This window comes from Diadema antillarum, unplaced genomic scaffold (genome assembly GCF_040938485.1).
Source record: "Diadema antillarum isolate AM-2024a unplaced genomic scaffold, OU_Dant_1.0 seq00000624_RagTag, whole genome shotgun sequence".
In the NCBI taxonomy this organism is placed as follows: Eukaryota; Metazoa; Echinodermata; class Echinoidea; order Diadematoida; family Diadematidae; genus Diadema; species Diadema antillarum.
The window spans coordinates 84459-105888 of NW_027271546.1; the positions used below are offsets into that span (position 1 = coordinate 84459).

Below are 21430 nucleotides of genomic sequence, written 5' to 3' on the forward strand. Positions count from 1 at the left end.
TATAAAGAGAGAAAAAACGTATTCCGTAGTGACCGCCTCGAGGAATTTATGCTCATTTTTCTCTCCGTGGAAGTGGTCTGGCAGGAGAAGATTCTTCTTTGGTTCACACTTTCGTATTTTGACAGAGATTTTTTTCGCAAGAAATGTATCACGTGCTAGTGAAAGGATACTATCTATAATCAGCTAATTGCGGCAGAGGGGATGTTGTGAATGAGTATACCAGCTTTCCATGGCAATATCTAGAAAATGGTGGGGAGAGGAAAGAAAAATCCACGTTAAGAAAGAGAGTTGTTTGCATTCAGAAGAATCTGTTGTTACAAACTAACTTGTAATGGAAGGCATGCTGGCGGCATACTGCTTTTCTGGTATGAACGCGGCGAACAGTTGAATGTCGTAGTGTGATTGGGGGTAAATTATGTCCTGATTTTACCCTTTTTCTTCAACCTCATCTAAAATCTGGAGGATTAGATATATGTTTACTCGATGCAGACAACGCAGACAGCATCACAAAGGTTAACTCCTTTCAATTCTCTAATGTGTACCTTAAATTGTTAAATGTGGTGCAGCAACTGCACATTCTGACACAAGTAATTCTACTCCCCTCTTCTCTAAATACTGCGAGTTCTTGGGAGATTGTCCCTTGTTTCTACTTCCTTTATTTTTTGATTTCCTCATAAGACGTACACAATACGTAACCCAATAAGCCTTAAGTAGTAATGGAACACAGTCATGATGGACAACATTTAGATACGTTTTAAAACAACTTAAAGGACAAGTTCACCTTCATAAACATAAGGATTGAGAGAATGTAGCAATATTAATAGAACACATCATTGAAAGTTTGAGGAAAATCAGACAATCCGTTCAAAAGTTATGAATTTTTGAAGTTTTTGTGCAGTACCCGCTGGATGAGAAGACTACTGCAGTGTATGAATAACTTAGATGTCACATGCGTACAACAATATAAGGAAAATATAAAGAGAATTTCACAAAATTCCATCTTTTGAAAAAAGTACACATTCCCCTGACTCGTTACCGATAAATGTTATGGGTAATATTATTCCCCCTGCCTTTAGAAAGAGGCAAGTCAATTGCTCTTTTATTATGCGAAAAAAAGTGAAAATATGTTGAATTTTCTTTTATATTTTCTTTATACTGTTGTACGCATATGACTCACAAGCTGTAGTAGTCTCCTCATCCAGCGGTTCCAACACAAAAATTTAAAAAATTCATAACTTTTGCATCGATTGTCCAATTTTCCTCAAACTTTCACTGATGTGTTCTACTAATATTGTTGCATTTTCTCAATCCTTATGTTTATGAAGGTGAACTTGTCCTTTAATACATATCTCCAATATCTTCAAATAGAAACGATATTCTGCAAACACAAAATTTGTGCTGTCCAAAGCTCTTTCGCAGTATCATACAAATTCCGAGGACAATAGCCACTATAAGAGTCATCATTTTGGATGCATAGGTGAAAGTGCGTTAGAGAAACCGTTCCTTTTGCAAGTTTGATATTCGTTTAGATATTGATGTTGAATTCAAGCATAATTAATTTCAACCACAAATTTGAAGGTAATTTTGTTTTTTCATTCATTCATTCATTCATTTATTTTTCATTTCCAACAAAAACATATAAATATATTACAAAAATTGAATACAGTGCATAAATTTCATCATACAAAGTAAAGGATAAATTTACAGAAAACTTGTAGGTATAGGAAAATGTTGGAAATGGGGAGGAATGCTAAAAAGCTGAGCTTGTAGGCTGCATTCCCCCCACACGTAATACAAGAAATTATATGATCGATAGACTGATAAGCATTGAAAATAGATGAAACAAAGAAACTAAGACAAAAAGACCTATAACCTAACTTATCCGAAACAAAAACCCTGAACAAATCCCTACACTACACTAAGTCGCTGTCATGCCGGAAAAGAGAGGAGAGAAACAAAATAGTATGTGTGTGTGTGCGTGTGTGTGTGTGTGTGTGAGTGTGTGTGTGTGTGTGTATGAGAGAGTTTATAATCATTGCAAAATAAAACAACAAAAAAAACAGTAGGAAGTAGATTTGATTTCTCCGAATGTAACGGAACATGTTACACGGACTACTATAACATTCTGTCCATAATGAGGAATACGTGTACTAGTATTACTTCCATTAGGAGTGTTCCTGAAAACACGTGGCAAACAGGAGAATCGACAGTCAGAAATAACAAATCAATGAAGCACATCAAAACTGTAAGGAAGGGTACATACGTTCATGTCAAGACAATCACTTTGTAGGATCATGACATTATCGTGATATTAAAGAGGAAACAGAGTTCACACCATGCAGCATCCAAGAATACAACCAATGTGCTAAAGATGATACAAGTGCATAATATACTTACGGAACTACCTAAAAAGACACACTTCATGCAAAGGAAAAGCACATTTTCCTGTAATATACACTACTCCTATACATACAATATGTACAATGCATGCAATCACATACTAGTCATATACCCTTAATATGTCCCATATGGCACGTAGCCCCAAGTATAGATTTAATGACTCGATAGAAGCCATTCACATTCAGCACTTACAACGAATGTGTCAAGACAAAGATGTGATACGAAAGCTAGAAAGCATGCATTTATGCCTTAATTTACGCAATCCACACACACACTGATCACATTTGTTTTGTTAGCTAATCATCGGCGATTATCGTGTTCATTTCGCTTATTTTCATAAGGTTTGTCCCTCATGGGCTTCGAGTTCCTATCCTCCGTACATATTTCATGTGACGTGTGGGTTTTCCCTATACAGCTTATTATAATACTGGCTGTCAGGCTGGCATGACATGACGAAGACTCCATTCCCTCCTTTGTGCTGTTGACGATATCATCGAGCTCTCTCGTATTTTCTTTCCCTGCAAACTGATCCGACGTGATCGACACATTGTTTTCTCTTTCCACTACCCTCTAAGGGTTGACTGGAAGCGAAACATGAAATGAAATGAAACATCATCCGGAAAAGTAACCGGCAAGGTGTGGTGAAGTGTTTTTCTCCCGTATAGGATTACATGACTGGATGAACAGAGTTCACACGATAGGAAACATGGCTCAGTATAATTAACTACCAGGCCCCATATTCAAAACAATACTGAAATTAAAGTCTCGCCATTCTATACAGCGCTTGGTATTTTGTTGTACTGCATGGTTTCATTCTAACACTTCAAACAATAATATTCAATTCAATTCAATTCAATTCAATTCATTTATTTTCATACTTCTCATTTATGAACATTACAACAGAAACCAGACAAGTTCTCTTACCTTGTGAACAATGTGCAGAAAACAAACAATATACATGGTGATAACACAGTAATTACATGTAATGATAACTGGTCAAAATCGAAATCGAAATGGGGTTGATCAAAGAGAAGTATGACGGGACCTACATGAAAGCTAGCTTGTTTGGCTGTAAGCCCCGAGTAATCAGTGTTTGTGAAAAAGAAACGGAGAACGGATAGAAGATAAGACCAGAATGATGATGTAAGGTTGCCAAATTTTATGTAATAAAAAAGAAGAAGAAGAAGAAGAAGAAGAAAAACAAACAAACTATACATTAATATGAACTTACTGTGACCGAGCCATCATTATTATACAGCCTACTTTGGTATATATACTATGAACTATTGTTGCATTAAAACTTTCACCAGGATATGATCAGTAAGACACAAAAAGTAACATGTACAACTATTAAGCCATTTGGTGCCTGCCGTCAAGCTCTGCATAAAAGGTTAGAGAGGGGTAGAGGGAAAGAGGAAGAGAGGGAAACGAAGTAGAATGTGGAATTGCTAATGATGAATTCAGAGAGCCCGATGGCAAGACCCTAAATGGAATCTGCAACGTGTTGACAAAATGTTTGATTGGACAATAACATACCACAGTATTACATAAGACATTACGACTGTTCAGTGTCTGCAAAATATGCACTCAATAAAAACTCTTTTAATTTACGTTTAAAGGAATATAAGGACGAGCAGCTTGTTATTTCGGGGGAGAGGTCATTCCAGTATCTAGGGCCCGTATACATTATCGTTTTTTTAGCGAAAATTGTTCGAGTACGTGGAAGGTGAAATGCGTCACTTTGGCGGGTAGGATAATTATGAATCAAATAGTTTTTTCTGAACATGCTAGTAAAAACACCCGGTAACTCGTTGGCAGAAAATTTGTACATAAATATGCCGACGTTGTAACTGAACAGATCTGATATTTTCAGTATTTTATTTTTCAAAAATAAATCATTCGTGTGGGACAAATATCCGACATGGTTGATATTTCTGATGGCACGTTTTTGAATACGGAACAGTATATCAAGAAGATTTCTAGTTGCATTCCCCCACACAAGAATACCATAATTAAGGTACGGAGTAATCAAAGTAGAATAAAGATTAAGCAGAATTTGACTTGGAAAAACACTCTTAAGTTTATTAAGAACACCCGTATTTTTAGAAAGAATATTACTTAAATAACTAACGTGGGATTTCCAAGATAAATCACTATCAATAAAAAGCCCTAAAAATTTTATACTACTGACTTGATTTAATTCAGTTTCATTAAACTTAATATGAAAAGGAAGGGTTTTAAGACTATTGCTAAAAAGCATACAATGAGTTTTATCAATATTAAGTGACAATTTGTTGGCGTATATCCAAGATTGCACAGATTTAAGTTCTTTATTCACTGTGTTAACAAGAGTATAAGGATCTCTGTGTGTAAAAAACAGATTGGAGTCGTCAGCAAAACATATAAAGGAAAGAATTGGCGAGGAACTAGGAAGATCGTTAATATACAAAATGAACAATAGTGGGCCTAGTAAGGAGCCCTGTGGAACACCACATGAAATTAACTTTAACTGAGAATCACGGCCATTTATACTCACAAATTGTTTTCTGTTTGATAAATAATCTCGAAACCAGTCCAAAGCCTTCCCACGTATACCATAATGTCGTAGCTTGTAAATCAAAATATCGTTTTCAATTGTGTCGAAGGCCTTCGAAAAATCAAGAAAAACTCCAATAGTGTGGGAGACATCATCTATAGCATGAGCAACTTTATGGATAAAAGTGAGTAAGGCATGGGTCGTACTGTGGTTTTTCCTAAAACCAAACTGGGAGTTACAGAAAACTTCACACTTTTCGAGAAATTTGTGTGTGCGCGTATATACCAACCTTTCAAGAAGTTTTGAAAATGAAGTTAACAAAGATATAGGGCGATAATTTGTCACAGATTCTTTTTGTCCTTTTTTAAAAATTGGTACTACTTTAGCTATTTTCATTTTTTGTGGAACTATGCCAGTAGATAACGATAGATTAAAAATGTGTGTTAATGGTATAACTATTTCATTAATGATGTTTTTAAGGAGAAAATTGGTGATTCCATCACATCCAGAGCTTTTCTTAGTGTTCAAGTTTTGCACGATATCTTTGATTTCTTCTTCAATGACAGGTTCAAAAAAAAGAGACTGCTGATTCTGGTCTTTTAGAAAGTAATAAAAATCAGTATTTGAATGCGGAATACTGCTGGCAAGATTAGGTCCTATGCTTACAAAGTATTCATTGAATACTTCTGCCACATCAGCTTCATCTTCAATGTACTTATCATTATTAATAATATGCCTAGGTGGTTCGATGTTCTTTTTAGTGTTCAGCGCTTCATTTATCACCTTCCACGTACTCTTGATGTCATTTTTATGCTTGATAAATTGCTTTGAAAAATACATTCGTTTTATAAGCATTATATGCACTACACTAAATATTACAATCCATTAGCCTTAATCAGATTAAAAGGAAATTTATCTCCAAGAAAAGTAGATCAAATACTATACTCACCATCAACCTTGTATAACAAAAAAAGAAATGACATCTAAAAAAAAGTAACTTGCATGAAAATGGTAGAAGACAGAATGTGAAGGGAAAGAAAGACTGAGTGAAATTGTTGAGCATCAAAAAATCTTTGCAAGCCACCGCCTCTTTTATAATAAGTTGAATCGAAAAGCAGTATTCACACATCTGTGAGTACAACATATTGTATTTACTTTATATATAGGACAATTATTCTATAGTAATTCACTAATTGATGTAGTTATGTGGTGACACATTTGCTCCTGCGACAATTGCTCCGGTCTTATTTTCTCCAAGGACTTAGGGTTAGGGTTAGGGTTGTAACGGGGTTTTAGGTTTAGTTCAAAGTGAGCATTAGATTTGGATATACTTCATGGGAACAATATTGTCATTTAGGAGCAAATGTCATTGTACCATTATGTGTATATAAATGTCTTAATGTAAACTGTATTTTTGTCTGTCGTAAATGAAGTAAAATGAAATGAAATAAGATGAAATATAGGCCACTAAGGTGTGCACGACCTTATTGATTGTTGTTGGGCCGCCCTATTCCTGACTTACCGGATTACCGGATGAAGAGCAAGAGATAAATTAGCCGGAAGGAAAGAAGGGAAAGGAACATAACGTGCATGTTGCAGGCAGTTGGATTGGGTGGAGTAATTTCTATCATGCTTTCAATCCGTTTGTGAATCGTGTAAGAACGAAATCCAAACCGCTTCCTTTATCGGCTAACAGAACAGAACAGGATAATGATACGAAACCTGACCACACTGGTTTTACCATCCTCTATAATTCTTTTAACCTCTAAACACGTTTTCCTTGAGAAAAGACGCTATCACAAAGAAACACACGTAAGGTCCTATGCTATATCTTACTAATTTAGTACAATGTGTACGGATAGTTTCGCTCTCCATCCTCTATAGTTGACCCACCATTAACGTCACAATGACACATTACTCTGATCATCTACAGGATACTGTGATACTGCCTGCCACATCGCAGGCGTGATAGAGATATCACTTTCACCAATATGGTTGCCGATTCAAGTCTTATACATGGCATCTTTTGTATTCCAAGTTTTTTTTTTCTTTATTGAGATTATTATTGATTTCGTTTCCCCTGAATTATGAACAGCAATTCCATAACATGACGTCATAGAAGGAAACTCCCAAGCCAGTAGGAAGAAAAGGAAGGAAGTTGTGGCTTGAAATGATGCTTCCTATTCTTTGACTGTGGGATGGTAATGTCATCTGTCCTCGACGGGAATACAGCAGGATATCCCGACGAGCAGCTCGTTGTATCGCTGTCATTTTCCTTTCCTCTGGAGGAGAAGAGGAATCGAATTGGTGGGTGACGCACAGGAAAGGGTGTTTTACAAATCTCAGCCCGGTGACAGGTAACGTGCAAGTCATCCAGATCGGGAAGATGAGAAACACACCGAGAGTATTATACGGCCTGAAGGGAGTGGTCGTCATGGAATCAGGATCGACGGGAGTTTAAAACTCCAAGTATGATAATACGGCTAAACATTACAAACATCAAGACAGCAAAGAATACAATGAACAACTGTGATATAGGCCCTATATCATACAGGGCTCGACATTAATAGTGGTAGCCCGGTGGCCCGGGGCCACTATAAAAACTGATGTTACGACACCAAATTTCAAAAACGGCTGTCTTTTGTTGGTCTGATCTGGAGACTAAGATTTAAAGTGGATTGTTATGTTTGTTTTATGTCGGGCCACTAAGATTTCAGATTTAAAGATTTTAGTGGCCCTAACGGGCAACCAGGAAAAAAGTTGGTGTCGAGTCCTGGTGCATCTGTATCAATCAATCAATCAATCAATCAATCAATCAATCAATCAATCAATCAATCAATCAATCAATCAATCAATCAATCATCAATCTATCTATCTATCTATCTATCTATCTATCTATCTATCTATTTATCTAAATAGACAGAGAAACAAATTAATGTAGGCATACTTTCATCTAAAAAGATAATGGAGAGTATATAGGTGTTGCTTTGCACATGACTTTTTATAAGTTATTTCTAATGCTCTATAGTCAGCATATTCAGAGTGAAAAGTTGAAAGTTTCCGTCCAGTCACTTCGAGCATCACGTTGTAAAAACCTCATGCAGTCTTTCTTACCCAATCATCTTCTAGAGTCATAAGTAGTTAAAACGTCGTATCTCATTTTCCTCTTTAATGAATGGGTTCATTACAAGTATTAGGAATTCGGTCTTGAATATTTTACGTGATTATTTCTTTCGATAATCATGATCTAACATTGTAGCTTTCACACATGATCAAGCGAGCTTTGGCTTATTGGAAAGGAGCAACGTAAATGACAAGAAAGATAAAATCATTCACTACATGTTGTCACTCCATGGAGGTTTGTACAGCTCGGTTATGCGATGCACGCTCGAGAGCATGATTTGACATTGGAGTTCAAGTTTGTGGTTGCCGTAAATGTTTCCTTGGCAGTGTGTGTGTGTGTGTGTGTGTGTGTGTGTGCGAGTGTGTGTGCGAGTGTGAGTGTGAGTGTGAGTGTGAGTGTGAGGGTGACTGCGAGAGTGAGTGTGAGTGTGACAATGAGCGTGAGTATGTGATTGTGTATGTGAGTGTAAGTGATGTTCTTGACAAAACAAAGCGTTTCGTCACTCTTTTTTAACGTTTTCTGAGGGTAGGTAGGCCTGGAAGCTTCAAGTTTGTTCTCTCTTCCTCCTTATCACCCCACCTTCTTTTCTTTCTCTCTCTTCTTCTTCTTCTCCTTCTTCTTTCTGCTTTTTTCTACATGGAATTGTAATGGTTGGTTACAGGCATGGTTTAAAGGAGATACAAGTACATGTGTAATAATTATGGTCACGATGTTCTGACGAAAATATAGTACCACACTATTGACACTCGGAATGACAGGAAAAACTCTTAGGCAATGAAATTAAACTGAGAACAATAAGATTTTATTCATATATTTACAAAAAAGAAGACATCATTATTACTGACGGGCTAATCGAAGACGTTTGTGAGGTTAGGACAAGATTGTAGACTTCACCTGAATGATCAATAACCAATCAATTTTAGAGGAAGAAATGCCCTCGGGATACATACGAGTATACCAGTATATAACATAATTTCCTCTTTTATACTTTAACATTAAAACGAGACTTCAACGTCAAGATGGACTTTCCTGGTAAACCAGGACTACGATTCTCATGACAGCTGATGACCGATAGATGTATGACCATCTACCTGTTAAACTAAAGATTCATTAGAGTGACACGAGCATAACATCATGTTGCAAAAGACTGCGCTTGCAATACATTCATTGAAATATCGTCATTGTAAAACTTAAATTTTCCGCTCTCTTAATGAACATCCAGTAACGCTGCAAATATTCCTTGGACAAACCGGTGTCTACTCTAGTATGTCAGGGAAAAAAAATCATTCTTTAGAACTACTGCGACAAGAAGGAGACTTTTTTTTTTTTTTTTTTTTACAATTACTCTACATTGTTCTGTGATTGTGTTATTTCAATCATGTTAATTGTTGTAAATTGTGTGATTCTGTATAATTCTTCAATAAAACGTAAATAAAAAAAGAAAAAAGAAGGAGACTATGGCACTTATAGGGAAGGGCAGATCCTCCTCACGTCCGGGGTCAGCTCCCCGGAGTCCCGTGGGCTATCCCGAGCGGCCCGTGCAGCGGTCAATGGCCAAGTTCACTGGGTTAGTAATCTGGGTCAAATCTGAAATCGTGCAAATCCTGAAATATTTGCTTCCTAAAAATGGATGAGTCATCTCGTGCAAAGACGGAATTCATGCACCACATTCTAACAGTATCTCTGACAAACATTTTTGGTATATTTTGTAAGGTAAATTCCTTGAGGATTATAGAGTTCAGGTCTGGTAATTTGTCAGAGAAAAGTACGTGTCTTGTGTTTTAATGTATTCATGTCCAAGAGGAAGACGTAGTGACAAAAGACGAACTGGATTTTATTCTAAACACGACTGCGCTGAAAAATAAATAAAGAATTCAGATCGGTATCCATTCAAAACATTTGACCAAGAAAGTTTACCAGCCCTATTCGAATAACGGAATCAATCGGCATGGATTATTAAACTTGTGTGAAGTTGAACAAAGGAGGCGTACTTTGTATGTTTAATCACTTTGCTAATATCCTAAAACCACTGTACAATCACCAACAATGTCTAGACTATAGTAACCAGCAACATGGACCCTTCTGTTCTGTACTGCTCACCGCCAGCGGTCGAAACCCTGAAGTAAAGGAGGACATAGTTTGATAGTATGGAGGGTATTATTACATCATGTCACATGCAGTTCCTGATACTCCAGACATAATGGTATTATATGACGCACCTGGGTAAAACAAGGCGTGCAGAACAGATCGCTACACATAATATATGTACTACTGGATCAAAAGCATTTGGATTGCAATTATAACCAACAGATAAACATGAGATACCAGCATTGAGGGACACAGCGTCAAACGCTCCGTGCCTTCTATAAAAAGTGCCTCTGTAAACGCAGCTTGATACATTGGCTTAACCCAAATAAAACATCATTGCAAAGAGCATGCGAGGCCGACTTTCACTAGCAATTAGCAAAATCATTATCTTAACATGATCAAGTGTGATTTAGGATGTCATCCTCTTATCGATCCCTCCCAGCCGACCAATCTCCGTACTCCTCGTCGTGTTTCACAAGTCTTAATTACCTGACAAGCCTTACGTGCAAGACGACTAGAGGCTTATTAAATTAGTGTAGAAACAGTATTACAGCTCATAAGTTTGCCAATTAAGACTACTGCCTGTCTTCATACTCGGGTACGGATGTATGATGAACAAGGATACTACTGGTGAATGAAAGCGAACACAATACCATGTTCGATGCGCATTGGTTTAATACAATAAACATGTCGTCTAAATAATCGGCAAAATTACTTCACCTGGTATTACAAATTGCACAGACGAACTCCACTATGATTCTGCCCATTAGCAATCAAACGTGTATTGAAACAGCGACAAATATCTCTACATACAAAAATGCGTGATCAATAATTATTCGAAACATTGTGCTTAATATACATCTATAGTTCCTGATGGTGTAGCTTGCCTTTAGTCTGCCAGGATTTCTTCATCTCAAAATACTTAGCATTAAACTTCCAAACCACGAACAATTCACTGGGTGCCTTGAGCAATTCCCAGGAAAATCAGAGATGAATATAATAGCGACGCTTGGGTGACTAGTTTTTGCTTCTTCTTAAAAACAGAAAAGAAAAGAAAAGAGACTTTGCTCTATCTTTATTTTCACTGGGTCAAATGTTGACTAAAAAGAGATATTGAGCAAACTGATTTCACTGAAAATACAATTACATGTATAGTGTTTTCTTCGGGGAAATGTTTGAACACTTTAGTCTCTAAAAAAAAATTAATGGCACTCCTCAGTATCAACAATGTTGAACACAAGAATAGGACTTTTATAGCGGATAAGGCACCATGCAAAAGGATGAAATATTTGGCACATTAGGTCATATTGCTAAAGTCATTGCAGTCCCATTCAAAAATAGCAGAGTCCTTTGTCAGAATGTGACAAAGTGAAGAGAAATAGAGATCGTAGTATACCCCACCCCCGAAAAGCATTCTTTAACCACTCTGGCTTTAAGAATTAACCACAAAACATTTATACAAAGTATTTTCGAAATATTTAAGTCATAAAATGTGCTGCAGTGTCGTTCTCTCAAAAGGGACTTTAAAAATGAATAATTTGATTTTTATTTCACTTTCTCCTGATTGTTGATTACATGTCTAGTTTTGAATTGATTAAGATCACAGTTTTTTGAGCAGGTTAATTCAAGAACATTGTCCAAATAATCGAGAACTCGTGTGTTCAGGAAATCATATGAACAGAGATGTTACAATTCTGTCAATGACGGTCACTGTTTTTCATATTAAATCATGATTGATCAATCAATGTTGTGGAAAGACGTCAACAAAAGCAGATATACAGGATATGTCCGCTATTTTGCCTGTCAAAATTATTAATGTCCTGACTCCATTTGCACATGTTGGAATTTCAAATGCCTTTGGCAGAATGGGTGAATGTGCCTGACCTTTGAACTTAGTATGGCATCACGTGACAACAATCAATTCATGAAGAAATAACATGTACATAACATACGGTTCAACAGACAATTTCTTCTTTTCAATTCGAAAATTTCGCTAGCTTTACATTTTGCCTTACACACATCACATGCAATACAAAGCAAGGCTTTGATTTAGGTTCATATCAACGGGACAGCGTCCTCCTCTAGATCCAGGATGATAATCGCTCTTTGACAATTCTATGTCGAGTTTAGTTGGTATTTCTTGTGCTAGATCTCATCCAGACCTGAATCTTCAGTGGATGTGCTCTCTGCATAGCCAAAAGAGGTCTGCTTTGTCTGTCCGTACGTCACAATTCGCGCATGTTGGTCATAAACTTGCTCCGAAGAGTCCATCGGTGGCATACTCGATGTACTAAGCTTGCGGTTAACAGTCTTATGATCAATCCTCGTAATGTGTTCAAACTGACACGGAAGCGATATTGTTTCCTTTCTAGGAAGAATGACTTTCATCGATTTCTGCTTCTTCTTTTTCTTTTTCGGATCGTCTGTGGATTCAATGTCAATTTGGCATTTTTCCTGTAACCAGGTTTGTACAGTGCGGAAAAGTTCGAGGGCTGCGGACTCATCGTCAAAACTCAGTCCAGCGATCCTCTTCGTGTCGGTTGTAAGAGACATAGTGTGGAATTTTTTACCAGGAGCTTTGTACGCATTCATTTTCACAAGCTCTTCCTTCCACTTAACAAAACCCGTACCTTTTTCGGCGATACATAACTGCAGCCTTGGATCACGTCTAAGCGCACCCGTGTCGAAAATCAGGGTCGGGAATCCCGTTGTCTGTAATTCCCAGCCGCTAAGGTTAGCCTGGTCTTCCAAGGAAGAGAAATAGAGATTACATAAGGCTGGGCACACGTACACTTTGCTTTTGAGACTCTGGAAGAAAAGTTCGATTTGTCTGATGTCATCTGAGGTCACCGAAGGGGGCGACATTTCGACGACGCGTTGATCCATGTCTACCGACATCGTGCTTGTGTGAGATATTTCCCCCGAATTGAAAACGACGACGACAACAATAGTTTTTGACAAAACTCTGTTACAGAAATAGGGGTACCTTCATATGGTTCCACGGGGGTAAAGCGAAAGTTTGCATTCGACGATTTTATATGTACGGATTCCAAATATAAATATCGAGATGTTTGCACATATCTAAAGGTTACACAGTCCAGATCCAATGAGGTAAGATGGTAAAATGCGACAGGGAAGTTTGCTCTCAATATTGCCCCAATGCTAGAAATTCAAAGAAAGCGAGGAGAGAATACCCTTCCACCAGAATAAAAACGGTCATGTACGTGTACAGTCAGTCGCTGTCGATCTCACTCGTTTCACGATGGCTCTTCTAGTGATGATACTGCCCGGAGAATATCGCGAAGGGTGATTGCGATTCACTATCATGTACGATAGTTGATGATTTAGTAGGATTGGTTCGAGTAATTGACAGTAAGTCACACTAATGTAGCGAAGTGGTCTTGCTCTATCTTAAATTATAATATCTATATCAGAAAGTAAGTCACAATAAGGACCCAGTTCCAAGACGCGTTGATGTCACTGCCTAAAAAACACGTTTGCCCCGAGCACATCGCGAGTGTAACGTCCTCTTCCAACCGGTTTAGTTCACAGACTGGATACAAGCTGCGTGTGTGCTACTTCAACATACAGATCCTTTCAACACACAGATCCTGAAACGTGCGATTTCAGAGCGATATTCATTAATCGTCGTCATTCGACCTTGCATCCTCCTCTCCCGCGTTTGTACTTGGCCAGACAGTCACCGTGACGTCATCAAGACCCTAGCACGCCGGGATATTCTGTGAAGTGCAAACAAAGGGAATATGAAATCAAAACAGAATGTTTAGAATACTGGAAAAGAACAAACATCATTTTAAGTGTGTAAGAATCGGAGCAGAAAATTATGGGGTTCTTTGTGCCACAAAATACCGCTATTGTAAAAAGACTGAATAGCATTTCACATATTATGATATTGTGATATGGTACGATTGGTACAAAGGAGGAGCTTTCGTCAGAAAATGGTCATGCATACATAGACACTCCCTGGATCAATTATTTGAATCCTTACAGTGTGTAAGAGTCATCGTTTTTGTCACGTAAGACAGTAAAAAGTAATTTGACGACAGAAAGGAAAATAGAAAATGCTGGTAGATGACTTGGTGAAAAAGAGGAAAAAAATACACCAAAAAAAAATATCATTATCAAGCACTTCATGCGTAGAATCTGCAGGATATTAGTAGTAACGATAATAATAAAGGAAATCAATATCATATTGACATCTCTGATTGAAACAAATCCTGTCAAAGGACATATAATAAGCATCTCGAGGTCGGGGACCTCTGTTACAAAGTCAAGAGTCCTATAATACCACGTCAGTACACCCAGTCAACTAAGTAGGTACTAGGCGAGCTTAGTACCTTTCTTAGTTTTATCTATTGCTTCTAGGTGTACCATGTCAGTATTCACGCTGCGAAAAGAATGACTAGAATACTATCTCGGAGATCATTGCTCCACTGCGGTGATGTGGTGGTTGCCGCTGAAAACCCGCCACCTGCTGCACAAGTACGCCAGCCAAGTGCAACAGTGTACCAGTAATCGGCGTACATGAGTGTCAGTAACCACTGCCACTAAAGACGCAGGTGCATGATAAAGTATTTCACTTCTTTGTCTAATTAATTCCCCCCTTTCCGATAGAAAAAAAACACGAAAACTACACAAAAATCATAATATTTGCATTATGGGCGATGGTATAGATCAATTAGCGCCTTTAAATAGTTATATACTAAAAGAATGGTGACCAGACTTAAAGAAAAAATACAGACACGATACTATAGGCAGAACATGTAGCGTAATTGTCTATCTGAGTAAATGTCTCATGACGATCAACGGATTATTTTGCACTTAATTTCAATAAAATATATTACTCACTGAATTCATTATATTTCCTTGTCATAAATTATACACAACACTGAAGCCCTATTTAGGAAACTATCGATCATGAAACAGTAATCAGTCTTCTCGAAACAGACATGACGGACTACCACTTTAAATTTCGTTATGTAATTATAGCTCATTACCCTGCACCCTTCTAACAAGTGAGATAAGTAACATGATATCCGGGTTGGAGAAAGTAACCACATTAACCACTCATCTTCTTGAGCACTTCAAACATGCTGGGAAGGAGACTCAAGTGCACGAGTACGTCGGTATGACTAACACGCATCATGTCTTTTTGAGCCTCGATTTAAGTCAGGGCTCTTTAAAGGTTCTCTTTAAATTGAAATCTTCGCGGATCCTGGAGAGAATTTCGGGCTACCTTGGTTCTCCACACTGTGCCATTTCTCTCGATTGTAAGAATTGTATTTGTGTAGTGTTGGCCGGTACATCAAGGAGTGTCATCCCAGAAGCAGCTTTCTGGAGAACATCTGTGCAAGAAAAGAATCTGCACACTGAAATAAAACGCCACGTTTGTGAAGTCAATTGTTTTTCTTTTGTAACATAACCTCTGAACAAACACCATGTAGAACGATAAGTTTAAATACTCAGTGTTTTTGCAAGAATGAATGCCTAAGAGATGGACTTTCCAAGTGGCCAAGAAACATTTTTGTTCAGTTTCGCTTTTATCATTACTCCTGTAAATACCAAGCAAGGGTTTCGAAGAGATTTTATATGAGGACGAGCGATCTCTTTTGAATCGGATCAGATTTGCTATCATTTAATTTCAGACTGTTTACTTTTCACAGGAATTAATCATCCTCATAAATCTCTACTTAATACCTGAAATGCTCGTGAGAAATATCCCCCAACCGTTTGCACTTATTTGCGTTTAAATGTGACTGAGTATAAGCTGTAGCAAAGGCACGTTGTGAAAGTGATAGAGTTTGTGGGAAGCTATCGTGGGTGCCTCGCTTGACTCGAATTGCTCGATTAACTCTTGCACCGCACATTCCAATGTATGATTGTTGTTATAAAGGTATAATCTCTTGCAGCATATTCACAAAAGGATGGCGTTTTGCCCTGTGTTGTTGATAGAGTGTGCGATAATCATTACTGTCTGGCTTTCAATTGCCAACGCACTCTTCCCCCATTATACACTCGGATACACCATCTGTTTGGCTCCGGAAAAGACCAAACTACAATCGGAATAGCATGTAAAATGTTGGGCTCCACTGCGATGTAACTTTGCCTTTCAGGCACTGGCTATATCACAATAATGCTACACATTACTATCCTGTGTAATTCACAGCACAGTTGTTAGATGGGAATCACTCGCCGTAATTGAATATTTTATAATACGACGCCAATACAGCCGTGTTACCTATGAATATGCTTTCAGTTTTTGAATCGGAAATATCATTATAGACAGCAAGGGTTTGTATCCACACTAAATAAGACACATTATTATGCGATACATAATTTGATAAAGTTCATGGCCGTTGGAAAGAAATATCGTCATATTGATTAGCTGAAGATTCACGTCACCCGGGAGACAATATTTTGTAACAACCGTCATCCGGGGACAACCTGGTGTGTGTGTGTGTGTGTGTGTGTGTGTGTGAGGGAACCCTGAGTCAGGTCATGTGGGACAGCGTTGTCAGACGTGTGGGAATTCGAGGGGCCATCTCGGCAGAGAGATGGTGCGACGATCAGGAGGGAAATGAGCCATCGGTGGAGTGTCAGTCACTGAGACATCATCTTACTTCTCACATCTTTCATCCATCGAGGTCGATGAGACTCACAGCATCAGACTCTTTATCAAACTCCGAACGCTTGAGGGGAAATATAAAGCGCGGTTCAAGGGACTAAGGAGTGAAAGGTTTTCTCATTGTAGACAAAAATGGTACACAATTGCAATTGCATACATTGTATATAACATCAGCTTGACGGAGAACATCACAACAGCGGCCGCAGTCCTGTTTTGTATTTTCTCTCCTCAAAATAGCACAAAGCTGACTCATAGACCGCCGCGAGAGTCAATAGGCAGCCGCCCTTTGAATCAGCGGCCGGGTGGCTGTCTACACCTTGAAGATCATTGTGGAGTAGGTTTTGTTGCAGGGAGAGTACATCAGCAACACCTGCTTATTAAGCAGCGGCATTCATATCAATGACCAAAACGATACATACAATGTAGTTATGACCTGGAAAGAATCGGTACCTCAGCCAGGGGCGAGTGAGTACAACGATAGTTTCTATGTTTGTAGCTCAGTTAAGACGACGGGATTATGACCAGTCCCTGTCTGAGGCCCTTCACGCGCTGTGTCTTTCGCAGATAATTCTTACCGACATTCTGATCTCTGTTCTGAGCTCACAATCGTTGCCGATCATCAGAGTACAATATGATGAATGTCTCAGATGTTTGTTCCCTTCTCTATGACGTCATTGCATAAGGTTACTGTTACCTGGCACCAGTGTCAATCTCCATTTCTTTTCTCTATATATCTCATGACGATCTCTGCTCCTTGAGGAATCAGTTACATTTGTGGCAATGTCAAACTAACTTGACTAGACTACAGACCATCTTACAGATTCCTATCCATGAATGACGTGAATAGAGAAACTCTCGTTGTCAATCTACACACTTTTACTGGGTCGGACCTTTTTCATTCATTCATTTATTTATTTTGTCTTGAAGAAGGATATTTCCTGTATAAATTTCCTGTGTATAAAAGTAAATGTTTAGGTGATGTCTCTCATTTCTTCTGAGTGTTTTGATTGTCAAGATGAACATTTTTGCGTTTGTAGTGCCCGACTTTTCACGTAAACACAACTTCGCTTTCTGTGAGCATTCATCCTTATCTACCTCTTTGTGCTCCCCAAAGAAATTAGCTAATCCTGATATAGCACTTCGTGTAGTTTGTTATTGAAAGCAACATTTGAGAACAGTTGTGCGAACTATTCTTACAAACCTTTCCGTCAATGATTGCATCTCAAATTCCAACCTGAAAATATTACAAAAGGGTACCCGTAAAACGAAACCTTGTGACTGACTGTACTGACTGCACTGATTTGGAGAGAGAGTAGAGTTCTGACTCTGAGAAACGATGTGGTTTGGGAAGTCCCTTTTCCATGCAGCCGGGACATCTCTCATCAAAAAGATGAAGAAACCAATAAAATTACGCTAGGATGTTTAACCCTACGTGTGCTTTGAGTGTTGATTGACACAGAAAACCCCATAGCAATGTACACACTGTCTAAAGTCCCTGGCTCAGAAAGGGGTAAACAAAGGAAATATTGTGAAAGAGTTATTTTTCAACCACTTTTCTTTCTTTAACTATGCCTTTCTTTTTTTAACCAAACGCACCCGTACGCATATGGTAGAGAAGTCTGATTGGCAACATTACACACACACACACACTAAGATATGTTCTTCCATGGTTCCTCAAACATTCACATCTCGACATAAAGGACAGCGTGACAATTTTTATCAAAGACGTTGAATTTGGTATTCGTTTACAACTCATATCTCAGATTGGCAGTTTTCTCATAAAAGAACGGGTTGACCAATTCCTCGGCGATAATCGATGGAGAGTACAAGTGATATCTTACGACCAAAATGCCTCTCAGATTACAAAAAAAAAAAGCCTATCAGATGAACAGCCTTGTGAAATGATAACAATAAATTTTCCACAAATTCCACGACTTAGTCCCTCTTTTACCTCTTGATTCCCAGTCATGTGGAAGTGGGCCTTATTACAACAGGTATATGGTGGTGGTGGTGGTGGTGGTGGTACTGGTGGTGGTAGCCGGTAGGTAGTGGTCATGGCGGTGGGAAGGGGGGGGGGGGGGGCGGGTCTGGATCTTGGAATCCTGGTCCGTAGATCCTCGGTGTGTCATTCTTAGCACATTCAGTCGAATAATTGCAAATGATAGCCAGTGATCACTTCAACGGTGGAAGAGTACAGGATGATTATTGTGCAACCATGGACCATGGTGCAACCAATTACCTGATCACGAAAAAAAAAAGTCAGTAAAAGGGAATACAAGAAGAATGTATTTTAAATCAACGAAAGAGGGCTTACCTGCGTGACAAGTTAATCAAGGTGCGAATATTCAGAGTAATCCGGTTGTGTCTAGTTGAAATCAGGAAGTACCATGTGTGGACGTGGTGACGACAATAATTTACTTGTACAGACAATAAATGCAAAACTTTCGCACGCTGATACCGAGATCGTGTTGGTATGTTACAACTGAGTATAGCTCATATTTTACAGAGATAACTCAACGCGCACAGAGAAACGAGAGTTAACAAAAGATCAACTAAAAATAAATCCTTTTTATGAAGATCAGAGTGAAATCCGTTCAAAGAATAAAACCTCTATGAAGTCCATTCATCCAGATGTAGACGGGAAATCATGCATGCGTAGTCTATAGATATTCATTGACTGGGACGCAATCCTGCAAGATATTCAGGCATCACGCAGCGCTGTCCTCTCTTCGCCACCAGTCTCGCGTATGGACACAGTCCGGCGAGGTACTGATGTTATGTCTCTGTGCGATGCGGAGCAGTCCGCAGAATCTATTTCGAGAATGATGATATGACCTATTCTTGCTGCATTGGATAACACTACGCACTGAAAATTCTCGTCACACGCATGCGCTGACGAAAAAAATATTCGGAAGTTTTCATTGGCTGACGAATCCAGCAGAGGTTGCAGCTCCTCCGAGGTGAATTACGTCTTCAGCCACTCAGCCAGCCAGGGTGATCACACTACTAGCTCCATCATCAGGTCATGTTGCTTTAATAGCTTTCTGCTTCGCATCGCCATGTTATGCTGTACTGTTATCTTTTGTTTTGTTCCTTGGACAGAGATCTTGAAAATTTGTTAACCCATATTTCTTCATGACTCGTGTTTCTCTACAGAGTTTGTACTATGGTTGTGCTATAAACACTGTATTGTCGAGTCATTACAACAACCTACATGTACAACCATTTGTACATCGGATAATGAAGAATAATGATTATAGCACTAAACGTTGTAATACTGAATTTTGTATAATGATAAATCTATATTGATGCCCGCAGTCCCATTGTGACGTTGAGAGGAGGAGCATGAAAAGAAAAAAAAAATGGATCCGTAAACTTACACTGCGTAATCCTACTGATACTAAGGAATATTTTACGTGCAGAAAAATGAAGTCCCTGTTCATCATGCGGCAGATTAAATGGCACTTTGACTGCGTCCACTAACAAGCAAACATTAATTAGCGAGCTACCTTTAGATCTGCGACGCGAACGCTAAGACAACGCAGCCTCCTGGGTTAATCATTGGAAACAGTTGAAACGCGCATGTGCAGAACACCATTCTTAACCTATTAGCGTCCTCTTTAGGGCTCACATTTGTAAATAAAATGGACTGTCCCAGACCCCTTCACAAATTCGTACCAAAGATACCAAAATAAATGAAGAAAAAATTAATTAAAAATCAATAATGTAGTTTGGCAAAAAACTGAATAGCTGTAGATATTGAGTATGAATTCCTCTACAAACTGCATTTTGGTTGGAAGATGAAAGCTTTTCTGATGGAATGTGAGGGGACTATATTTCATTGGGTGCGTGTACGGAAAATAGGTGATTTTTTGAGTGACAAGAACTCGTAGTCTGGCTTTGCGGACTCCTGGACAGAATTAGATCAGAACAACCCACCCTGGAAATCTGATGGACGAAAGGTAATATCTCACTTATTCAGGTTAGTGAAGATGAAAGACCTCATTTCTCCCAGCTATTTTACAGAATTTTTTGAAATTTGAATTTTAACACACGTCTCTATGGGGAATTATTTACCCGTGTGAGCCCTATACCAGCTACAGCCCGCTTTTGCGTAACCAGGGAGGTGGGTCCCACTTCCCTGGCGTAACCCACTGAAGAGATCAAGCATGGCGAAGACAAAAAGAAACTCCTATCCCACGGTCATACCTTCCTACCTGTAATCAAAACTTGTGAGTCACTTTAGGGATCTGGACCTTCCGCTTTCCTGTCTTACTATAGATACTTTGCTTACCACAGTGATGTTCCCTTCAAGCTGAATACTTCACTGTCTTAGCTATGATGGAATATCAAGCATAGATGTCGTTTGGCTGCCATTGAATTCTTCCGCAGTAAATAAATGATAGCAAAATAACAGACAAACAACAACATATAGCTATAACATTTCTCTTCGGATTCGAGGTTTTCTCTAAAGTCTTCAATTCCAATGTCGACGTCAAACAAAACTAAACACCCCATGGTTGCAAAATCATGAGGAGTCTATGTAAAGATGATTTGACATGCTGTAAACACATTTCATGTGGTGAATGAATAACAGTGTGTCTAGCATTAAGTGAGTCATATTCATTACAGCCTG

General features: G+C 38.5%; 1 protein-coding gene across 1 annotated transcript; it reads right to left on the reverse strand.

Moving 5' to 3' along the window:
* Nucleotides 1–8896: 8896 nt before the first annotated feature.
* LOC139736131 (uncharacterized) lies at nt 8897–13526 on the reverse strand. Its single transcript, XM_071646863.1, has one exon. It carries the CDS (start codon nt 13044–13046, stop codon nt 12294–12296), a length of 753 nt encoding a protein of 250 aa, XP_071502964.1. The 5' UTR covers nt 13047–13526; the 3' UTR covers nt 8897–12293.
* Between the last annotated feature and the right edge of the window lie 7904 nt (nt 13527–21430).